Here is a 12410-nt window from a genome sequence, read left to right on the forward strand (position 1 = left end):
ATCTGCAGGTGGTGGATTTGAACAGGAATACTTCTTACAGCACTCTAATTTATGTTTCTAATTGGATATTCATTATTCGTGCATTACTATTATTTATTTAAATTGCTTTGTGGTTGAATGCATTAAATGTTTGGAGTGTTTATTTGAGGGTGAATTTGTTGTCTTATTGTGAACGATGTTGTGTGTGCTTTGTATCTAATTTGATTCGTATTGATTCATACTGGCACTGTGTACTTACAGAGGTGCATTCTGTATTCTCTGTACACACTCACACACAGTTTGCCTAAAGGTAGTTTCAGACTCTCCAATTGTCCTTTAACTCTCCAACCAATTGTCCTCAGCACTACATCAATTTCAGCCTCATTTTACTTCAATTGGCCGCACTAGAATATGATCTCTCTCTCTCTCTCTCTCTCTCTCTCTCTATATATATATATATATATATATATATATATATATATTTAATGCACTTAGGTTTAAAACATGTTTTTAACTTTCTAGTTAATAATCTGGGTTTGAAGCTAGTACAGCTAGAAAAAAAGAAATGTGTGTATACAGTATATCTAATAGCTGCTCTCAATGCAATAGAAGAATATTGAACTTTTATTACTCTTAATATTCCTGCAAGATTTTTTTACTCATTGCTTATTCCACTTCCCCTTCTTACACATGAAATTAAGTTGGCAAAAGAGCATGTGGTTATCTCTGTAGCTGTTTCGGATTAAGAACTTTGCTCAAGGGCAGTGGCACTGGTATCTCTCCTGCTGCAGGCTCGCTCCCAACAACCCCTGCCAACTCTGGGATTTGATCTTGGAGTGCACGTCCCTCAGCTCTGGAATTGCTGTCTGTCAGTGCCACTTACCCAGAATGTTCCAGGTTGTAATACTCTCCTGGGTTCATATCATGCTTCCCCTGAATACCAAATACGGTAAAAAGTTGTAACCCTTTTTTTTCAAACCAAAAAAACAATAAACTTACAGTTCTGTTATCTGTACGTTGATTGGACAGTGTGCGCGTTATCTATTGACTTTTAATTTCTTCTCCAAACAGATTTTAATAAGTTGGCAGAAAAATAATGACACACAAAATCTAAGGGGCGTTTCACTTTGCAATCACTTGACATAACTGGCACTGAACAAATCTACTCTCTGGCCTAGAAAAAAATCAGCCCCAGACTGTACTTCATACCATTATTATGACCATTGGTGGTGTTGTTGAGCTTGGTACCACTAAAGTCCATAATAATCTGCATTAAGATATTAGTTAACTTCAAACAATAAGATGAAACCTTAGATTGAAGTCTTTTTAGCTTTAAAAGACAGGAGGAGCTTAGACTTTGCTAACTTCTGCTGGTGTGTAATATACAGAGCATACTTAAAATGCAGCAAGTTTACTTTACCGAACACCAAGGCTGTGTTTCAGTGATTTCTCACTAATTTGCTGAACTTCACAGCCATCACGGTTTCCATTTTGGAATTCCTGTCACTCGTCCATCCCAATCCTTTATCAGCAAAATGCAGTTTGTTAGATGACTACTTGGAGGCCCGAGGGAAGGAGTCAACACAGCTGCAGACTTTGAGCTAAAGTTTGCCAAAATGCATTGTGATCTCATTTCCTTTTCAAAAGAGTGAAAGAATGTCAAGCAAAACTATAAAATCTCTTATGTTCAAAAGCATTTCCCGAACCTGATCTCATGGACGTGTGAAAATTTAATTGTGGTTGCCTTTTGTTTAATTTCAGTTATATTCACTAACCCAGCTGCAAACCCTAACCTTAATCTTCAGAAATATTCATATAAATGGAGTAATTAAGAAAAAGAAATAAAATAAATTTAAAAAATTGCAAGTCTTTGTTTCAGAGTCTAATTAGCAAGAAGCGATACACCTGGGTCTCAGTAATCAGTCTTTTCATAAAATTGTGTGTAAATATTTTGTAGGCCAAACTATGCTAAAAATTACCATCAGATTCACAGAAGTTTTGGTGGCACTGATTTTCTTCGTAAAACCACCTCTTGTAGGATATGAACGTTTTTGTTTTGAACTAACTGGATTTTCGTGAATACCACATTTATTGTGTAAATGCTCCTTCAAAAAATTTACGCATAAATTTGTTTGTATCCAGTTTGATAAATGAGGCCCACTAACCGAATCCTTGGTGAGTCCATGATGGACACTTTGGAGTCGTAAGGGAAAGTCAGCAAGGACATGTTGAAAACTGTATTGAACTACAAAGAGGGTAACACCATATGAAATACGAATGACTGTTGCTGCTTAGGAGAGCTTCTTTAAAATATTTACAGGTGGTGTGGAACAAAACTGCAGTAATTGCCTGATTAGCGAAAGTCACAAGCCACACCTCGTAAAGCATCTGTCAGCACAGTGGTTGACTCACCGTCAGTGTTTTTTTCCCCCAACCTCCAGAAGCACTGCACTGCACATACCCACACTGAGCGAAGGCAGAGAAGAAAGACAGCAGCAGTCTTCTCTCCGCTGTGAGTTCCTGAAAACCTCCAGCAGTTCAAAGGCAGGCCTGAGCGTCAAATCAAATATTTATGCCACCATTCGGAGGAGAAACAGCAGTCTAGCGGCGTCTGTTTGCCAGCACCTAGTTATATAAATGCAGTGTCAAGGAACACACACAGATGGGAATGGACAGTGGCTCACTTGGTGGTTCTGAATGGCACAGTGTGAACGCAATCTCAGAAAGCCTGCAGCAGGTCTAGGGCAGCAGACTCACCTGTCTGACTGAATTTACCTGGTGGACACACTCACACACACACACTTCTACTGGAACCCTGGTCCCTAATGATGAATAGAGTATATCTGGAATTGCTGTGAAATGTACCTTGTTATGGTTCAAATGGATAGCGATTCCTTTGAGGCTCGTGTTGTACCTGAACTAGCAGAGTCAAGCACCTTTCTCCAAATTCACTGGCTTTGAGTTATTAGTTTCCTCTGTGCTCCTTTTTGCACGGAATGCTATATTTGGTACATCGCTCGAGGTGAAAATGAACCGGGTTCTAGATTAAAGATGCATTACGCTGTCTTCAAAGGAATGCTGGGAAGTGGATCTTACAGTATATAGTGCTGTGCTACGTGGAACTCGGTTATGATATATGGCATGTCATGCAATATTAACTGCATGACAAATGATGCTTATGGTGATGATTTGTGTGTGTGTGTGTGTGTGTTTAACACATTCTGTTCTCTTTACTTTAATTCTTCTCTTTTCACACTTGGCACAAACATATCACTATCATGAGCAAACAGCATTTCTTGACAGAAAATACAAGCCAGGATATATGACATCCAAATATGCTGTGGAATCATGTGTTGGAAAACAACTTACATTGTAAGCTGCATTTCAGTTAGCTGTCTGTGGGCATTTTCACCCTTGAGGACTTCTTCTGGGCTCGTTTGAAGGTGGGGATCATAATCGCTGTTTTACTTTCGCAATTCCATATGTCGCTTTTGTGCACATATGTTTGCAAAATGGTAGGCACTAGGTTCATCCGTGTGCTGTTTATTATCTTTCTTTGGTACCTAAATATCTCCTAGTCTTTTTCCAATTTCCAAGTGTACAGTTTCAGTGAGCATGTGCCCTAGCGTAGCTGTAAATTCACGTTCTTGGCGTCAATATATTGTGTATTCCGAGATGCTTTTCTGCTCAGCATGGTTGTAAAGAGTGGTTGAGTTATAGTCTTCCTGTCAGTTTGAACCAGTCTGGCATTTCTCCTCTGGTCTCTCCAATCAACAAGGCATTTGTCCCCGGAGAACTGCCACTCAATGGGTGTTTTTTGTTTTCTGCACCATTCTGTGTAGACATTGTTATGCATGAAAATCCGAGAAGATCAGCTGTTTCTGAAATACTCAAAACAGCCTGTGTAGCAAAAGCCAAAAGTCAAAGCCAATGAGCACATTTTTGCCACATTCTGAAATTTCATGTGAACATTAACTGATGCTCTGACCTGTATCTACATGATTTTATGCATTACGCTGCTGCAACGTGATTGGATAATTGGATCAACGCTGATTGGATAATTGCATGAATAAGCAGGCGTAAAGACGTTCATATTAAAGTAGACAATAAGTGCACAGTATCTACAGTATATGATGAATACATCTGGTAGCTTATGCTTATTGTGGAAGCTAATACATGTCTGAAGGCTATAAACTGTTGTTCTTTATTCTCTGTGTTTGACATCATGATGAACCACATTCAAAGTCTGCAAGCCAAACCAAATACAGACTTTAAATAGAGCCTTGAGGAACACCCATAACTTGTGTATTTTGTATTGTTATTGAGCCACATGTATCATGATTCTGTTTTTCTCTTCAGGGTTGTGGAATACTCTCTGGATCTTCAGAACATCAATTTTACGGCTATCAGGACAGTCAGGGTTCTGCGACCTCTCAAAGCCATCAACAGAGTCCCAAGTACGTTCTCTAATATTCTCCAAAATCATAGAATTTTCTCAGAGTATATTTCTTTCTTTCAATATTTTATGTCATGATTATTCAAATTTGTAGGCAGATAGGCCAAAAAAAAAAAAAAAAAAAAAAAAAAAAAAACACCGCTGGCGCAGTATGTCTTTCATATTATATAGCTCTCTACATAAATGTTGGCACCCTTCATAAAATGAGCAAAAATGTTTAAAATCAAAATTGCACACAATAATTCAAAATTTCCACTCAAACAATTTCTCTTTGTTCTAACAAAAATCATTCTCTTTATGTCACGTCACTGCCTGCCTTAAACTTCATTTCCCATCAGCCTCACAGACTACAACCAGATCACATGCTCTAGCTCATCAAACTCTTGATTATGCACACCTGTTCATAATCAACCCTACATTACAGAAGGACTACACAAACTCTCAATCATTGTGAAGTCTTGCTCCTGGTGCATACTAGTGACGTTACTAAGCCTTTGTATTCTTGATTGATCTCATAGATTTGATTGTAGTTCATCTGTTATTTTGATTTCTGTATTTGCCCCTGTTGACGCTGATTGGCATTGTGTGTTGTGGTCAGATGAGAAAAAAAATCAAACTTTGTGTACACTATCAGCATGTTTGGTGGCAAAAGTGGACTGCATTCAAGGAAACACACGTTTGTGTGTGTTTATTACAAAATAATCCATTATACTGTAAAAAAAAAAATAATAATGGATTATTTTGTTTTGTTGGTTGGTGGTTCATGAATTCTTCTAAGCATGAGGAGAGTTCAGCCAAAAAATTTATCCAATTCAATGCATAGATGGTTAAACAACACAAAAATGATTCATCATACAGAAGAGTATAGCATATCTTAAACTGTTCTTCATAGAGTAGTGGACTGAGATCCTCTACAAGTGTCTCCATCCTTGTTAGGCATCACAGGAAGAGACTCAGTGTTGTTATTCTCTCCAAGGGAAGCGTCCCAAATATTAATTGGAAGGGTAACCTGTATTTTTTGTAGAAAAGATTGCACTACAAAGCAACCCGTCAACAAAAATGCAGCACTTCACATTAGTTTATTAATTAGTTAATTCATTCATTTTCTGTAACCACTACACTTGCCTACACTTGCTTGCTTATGACACACTGGGGAACCTTGTGACAATATGCCATCAATCTGAAATGCTGAATGATCAGAGTTTGAGTTTTTTTTTTAGTATATTAACTGACAGCAGTCTAAGATGTTGTCTTTTGAGAGCTGAAACATTGTTTGAGAGCAACACATATGCAGTTTTCTTGCTCTACTTTGTGGAAAAAATGTCAGTTATATGAAATAACTTGTTCTTCAATTACTCAAGTGCTAATCGCGCACACAATTTGCACAAGATCAGCCAGTCAAATTTCAAGGGTACAGTAATAAAAGCATTAAAACTAAACAGTAAGTAATGATATTTCCTGTTTAACTTGCAAAACAGATCCGATGAAGCAAAATGAGACCTTGGAGTATGGCACCCGAGAGCCTCCTCAGTTAGACATGATTGCCCTTGACTTAATTTGCTCAAAGTCTCAAGGATGATTAAGATATAAGACCACCGACTCCTCTTAATCACACATAAAGGAGTTATTAAACCTGAGCGACTTATGCATCATCCTGTCTCTTAGCAATGTCAATGTACAACAGTTTACAGTACCAAAGTAGAATCAAGAGAGCTTTAGATAATATGAAAAACTTGGAGATTTAAGAACATTCACATTTAAGAAAATATGTATAGAAATAAAAACAAATCAGCTGAATAGGGAATACGAGGAAATGTAGTTACAGGTCTCGATTTACCATGTAAATTGTATTAAGTGCCTGTTTTATTTTCTTTTAATTGAACCATTTGACTCTTTATTCAGGGACATTATGGACTTGGTATATAAATATTAACTTTATAACACTAACATTTATATAAATATAAACATAATAGTATACTAACTTGTACATAAATATAAACTTACTACTACACTAAAATGTATATAAATATAAACTTACTACTGCACTAACGTTCATAAATATAAATTTACTACTACACTAACATACATAAATATAAACTTACTACTACACTGACATGCATATAAAAATAAACTTACTACTACACTAACGTGTATATAAATATAAACTTACTACTACACTAATGTGTATGTAAAAATAAACTTACTACTACACTAACGTGTATATAAAAATAAACTTACTACTATACTAACATGTATATAAATATAAACCTACTACTACACTAATGTATATAAATATAAACTTACTACTACACTGACATGTATATAAATATAAACTTACTACTACACTAACGTGTATATAAAAATAAACTTACTACTATACTAACATGTATATAAATATAAACCTACTACTACACTAATGTATATAAATATAAACTTACTACTACACTGACATGTATATAAATATAAACTTACTACTACACTAACGTGTATATAAAAATAAACTTACTACTATACTAACATGTATATAAATATAAACCTACTACTACACTAATGTATATAAATATAAACTTACTACTACACTGACATGTATATAAATATAAACTTACTACTACACTAATATACATAAATATAAACTTACTACTACACTGACATGTATATAAAAATAAACTTACTACTACACTAATGTGTATATAAATATTAACTTACTACAACACTAACGTGTATATAAAAATAAACTTACTACTACACTAATGTGTATATAAATATTAACTTACTACTACACTAACATGTATATAAAAATAAACTTACTCCTACACTAACGTGCATAAATATAAACTTACTGCTACACTAACAAGTGTATAAAAATAAACTTACTACTACACTAACTTATATAAAAATAAACTTACTGCTATAAGAAGAATAAGATGTTCTACAATGTTTACAATCATTATTAGCTAATTACAGAAGCAAATAGAGAAAATTATACCAATTTATTAAACTGATTGATAGGAAAGTGTAGTATTATTTCTTTACAAAAATTCTATCACATCTTATTGCTTTTTGGTGAAAAAGTATAGGATTAGTAATGCTACTGAGAGAGAAACTCAGAGCGAAAGAAGGAGAGAAAAAGAAGTAAGACAGCACAAGAGATATTACTAACGGATAAATTAGTGCAGGATTACTCGATGAGAGTGTTTTAGTGTGGAATATTGGAAGAGATTTTTTAGACATGCCAGCAATTACAGTTCAATAAAGAAGCTAAAGGGCTTTTTCTTAACTCATCACGTGCATCTTAATTAATGTCACACTCAGGAAGTTTAACCGCATGTGATTTAGAGCTCTTTCTGCCTGGTTCTCCTCTTGCCTCCATTCTCTCTCTCACTACACATTTAAAGCACATTCAATCCTAATGAACTGCTATTGATGGACCAATAAATCTAATACAGCCAACACGCGCCGGCCTTGCATTTGACGTTAATGCAAGTTGGGAAATGTGCACACAAATGCACATAGTATTCAGATTAATCACTTATGTTGTACTATGCTACACTTCTAAATGATTTCTCCTATTAAATTATTACATTTAGCAATGTAGGGGTTGTGGAGGGGAAGGCCAGGGGGGAGTAATTGGAAGAGATATTTTTTTATTAAGAGAAATGACCTACCAAACAACTTTATTGCCATATGCAACAAAAACAAGAAGCCTTGTTTGTTGAAATCAATACAGAGAAGAGGTTTGCTTCAAATATATGTAAAATCAACAGTGCTAGGTAAATCAAATTGTTATAAAATTTAAATGAATATGCATAATATTCTGGGACATCACTGTGGCTGAATTCTTGAAAACAGCCAAAAATAACAATTTTTTTTCCTACTAATAATGTATTTTTTCTCTGCATCCGAAAACATAAATATTTTTCACCAAAGCTGTGTGGAATTGTTTTTTACTTAGTTAGTTAATTATTCTGGCTAAGTGTGAAGGATGAGAGAGAATGTCATAGAGAATGTCATAGTTGTTGCATAGCTACGTACCATCACAAAAAATCATAACTATATATAGTAAAAAAAATGTCAAAAGGCTTTCATCAGGCTTCCACCCATAGAGAAAACATGAACTTTGAAGAATTTGAAGAAAAACATATAAATAAATAATATACCATTGTGTAATCCCTAACAACAGTAAGAATGCATACATAATTCATAACATATACAGACTTTTCAATATCATTCATTATTAATACAATACAAGTATCATGTAATGTATATATCATATGTGCAATTTAACCTCAGTTGTATTCTGATTGTATGATTAGTTTAACGGCTTAAGTGTTAAGGTAATATTTACAGCATTTGTACTTCATTTAATCGTAAACATTAGCACACTCTTACAGTATATGAAGCCGTCAGGGTCATGGCAGCATCGATGAATCATAAAGTGAAGTGAAATGTGCAATGCTAGGATGTGTTGTGTAGACGCAGTGAGATCAGAGTGAGAATGACTCAGTTCATGACTCAGTTCATGGATATTTGGCAATTACCTTCATAATATCCTTTATTTGGTATTATGAACCATTATGAAGGAGGTATTTTTGAGGCTGTTTGTACACAAGTCTATTAACAGAGTCTGTTTATATGTAAGTCTATTAACTTTTTCAGTAGGAAAAGCGGAGAATGACATTTCTCAAAATTAAACCTTATATTAATGTCTTTTTACCTTTGAAAGACAGGAGGCCTTAGTGCTGCAGGCCAATTCACACCAGCTGGTATGACCTCCTGATGTTATACAACAAACATTCCCTTCTTCCACTCCACTCTCTCCTTTTCTTTCCTGTAAAGTGTAAAGTAACCAGAACGACTGCTGAAAGCCACGCGTATGTTTAACACACGGGCCCCAGAAGCAGGTGGATGCAATTTCAATTGCTTATTCAAGAATGCAGATGGTAGAGATCAGATCACATGCCGTCTTGTTCACCAAAGGCAAATTCATACCCGTTACTCAGAAAGCAGTGAGCAAATACGAGGTTAGGGAACTGGAGAAAGAAGAAACTTGATAAATGGAATCACAGCTTGCAGTTACAGCAATAACATCTTGCAGAAATTCGGTTACTCTTATATTTCTCTAGGAGTGTACTTTTGTTCCATGACTCAAGTTCAAATGACTCTGACAGAAAAAAAAATTAATTCTTTACATGAAGACTTCAGTTCAGTAATGATACACTGAATGCAGTGTATTGTACTTAGTGACAGAGCCTTACACAGGGATTAGTGACTTTATTCAGTGAATCAACTTCAAACTCTCCACTCCTGGCCTGTTCTACATTTTTGTGTCCTTTCCAACCCTACAGTGTTCATCCTACAGATTTCTAACCCTAATTCATTGAATTATGTTCAGTGATTATGTATAGGAATACAGGAATCCTGTACCTTTCTTTAATTACTGGTGGATCTAACTTTAATTTCTGTTGTAAAATTATTTGATTCATTTAGTAAAAAAAATCATTCCTATCACAGTCATTTGATCGTGATTCATGTATGCTAGAGTTTAGAGTCATGTGAGTATGATTCTTAAACACTGAGTCATTTGTATTTGATTCATTGAATGAAGAGTCACTTCTAGGGGCATGGTGGCTTAGTTGGTTAGCACTGTTGCCTCGCTGTATGTGTGGAGTTTGCATGGTTTTCTCATGCTTTGTAAGGTTTCCTCCCTCAGTCGAAAGAATTGGCATTTCCAAATTGTCTGTAGTGTGAGAATGTGTGTGTGATTGTGCCCTGTGAAGGGTTGGCACACAGTCCAGGGTGTCCCCCGCCTTGTGCACCAAGTTCCCTGGGATAGGCTCCAGACTCCCCTGCAACCCTCTGTAGGATAAGTGGTATAGGAAATGGATGGATGGATGGAAGAGTCACTTCTGTGATTCAGATTGTATTTATTTACACTCCGTAAGAGTTATTAATTAAAGAACCATTTCTGGACATGCAGATGATCATTGTTCCTGTTCATATATACAGTGTACATAATTACTACCACATTCATTTGATTATGATTCATGTATACTAGGGTTTAGAGTAATGTGATTATCATTCTTGAACACTGAGTCATTAGTATTTGATGCATCAAATTAAGAGTCATTTATTTACACTATATAAGAGTCATGAAGCAAAGAGTCATTTCTGGAAATGCAGATAATCATTGTCTCTTATATATATATGTATATATATATATATGCATATATATATGTAAGAGTTTAGAGAGTTATATGTGAGTTTAGAGAGTTTAGAGTCATGTGAGTATGATTCTTGAACATTGAGTTGTTGGCGTTTGATTAATTGGATTAAGAGTCATTTATTTATATAAGGGTCATTAAGCAAAGTATTATTTCTGAACATGCAGATAATCCTTGTCTCTTTTATATAGATAGTGTAGATAATTCCTATAACACTAGTTTGTTTGTGATTCATGTATGTTAGGGTATAGAGGCATATGAGTATGATTCTTGAACACTGAGTCATTTGCATTTGAGTCATTGAATGAACTGTCATTTCTATTATTCAGATTTGATTTATTTACACTGTATAATAGTCATTTGGATATCATATTCAATCATTCATTGAATTAAGAGTCATTAAGTAAAGAATCATTTCTGGAAATACAGATAATCCCCCCCCCCTCTCTCTCTATGTGTATATATATATATATATATATATATATATATAGCAGTAGGGGTTACAACAGAACAAGACACATGTGAAGACAAACTAGTGGAAATGATGATCTAGTGATTCAGGGCATGAACATGAGAACTACCACAGATGTGGATGAAAAACAGGAAGTAAACACAAGGCTTCTGTGACAATATGGCTCTTAGGGCTGCAACGCGGAGCACAGATTAAATCCCAGCAATGCCACATTGTCCCTCGCCAATAATCTGGTCATTAACACTAAACAAATTTGCCACAACAAGCAGAACAGCAGTCCCAGCATTGGCTATTAATAGTGATCTATAGAAGTTTGGCCCCAGTCCTGCCCCAAACTTTTCAAAAAAAAAAAACTTTCATTAGTGAGACAGCCGAGTGCTGACCTATAATGCTTTATAGCGCTGCGAAGTCTGAGGCTGGTACAGAGCCCAGCTGCTGTAATTCTCCCTGCTTTATTTAGATGCTTATAAAAGAAGCAATCGGCTATTTAATTAAAGCCAATTTTCTGACAGCAGCCATTCCGTGCTGAGAAACATATTCTTCTGCTCACAGATTGGGATGGACAGTGGAGCCAGGAGATTGCACACTAAAAAAGGAGTGTCATTTTTAGCACAAACACAAGCTCTCAGCACAATGGCCTATTCAGTAAATCACTAGAGAGGACCAAGAGTGCAGATGCCTATCACTGCCAGGTATTTCTCACAAGGTGAACGTTAATTAAAATCATATCCTCTGTGTTTTTTTATAATCTTCACTGCTCACTGCAAACAGAACTTTGGCGTCTACTGAGTGGCAGATGTATAAACATATAGTGACACTCCCTAAGAACAGAGTCATAAATCATTATATATGTGCTTATAATTCTTTGGAAATCGGTAATGATTCCTTCTTATCATTTTTATAAACTCTAATAATATTATATAAATAATTCCTTAATAAATCCATAAATAATTACACAAGTTATAACTATGTGTTAGGATGCCATATGCTGTGATATACATCCTTAATCAATAAATAAATAAATAAATAAATAAATAAATAAATACCTGTGTATAATTATAAAGCAAGTGTAATATTGATTTACAATTATAAAAACATTATAAATATTTAAAACGTCATCACTGAATCCCTCCAATACTGACAAGCCGTAAGCAGGTACTCCATATGCGTGTCCTGATTTTTGCTTTTGGAAAAAACACCCATAATTTTTTTTGTAATGCACATTTATTTTTTTTAATTTAACTTTTTTTTTTGTTTTGTAATGTGTCTGTATGTGTTTTTG

The 12410-nt window shown here is 35.1% G+C and overlaps 1 protein-coding gene across 1 annotated transcript in view; it reads left to right on the forward strand.

Moving 5' to 3' along the window:
* The window catches only part of cacna1ia (calcium voltage-gated channel subunit alpha1 Ia), a 116309-nt gene that overhangs the window by 14726 nt on the left and 89173 nt on the right, over window positions 1-12410 (forward strand). Inside the window, exon 3 of the mRNA XM_034300618.2 lies at window positions 4339-4436. Coding sequence (XP_034156509.2) covers window positions 4339-4436 — 98 coding nt within the window. The remainder of the gene's footprint in view (window positions 1-4338; window positions 4437-12410) is intronic.

The sequence above is a fragment of the Pangasianodon hypophthalmus genome, chromosome 2, assembly GCF_027358585.1.
Source record: "Pangasianodon hypophthalmus isolate fPanHyp1 chromosome 2, fPanHyp1.pri, whole genome shotgun sequence".
NCBI lineage: Eukaryota > Metazoa > Chordata > Actinopteri > Siluriformes > Pangasiidae > Pangasianodon > Pangasianodon hypophthalmus.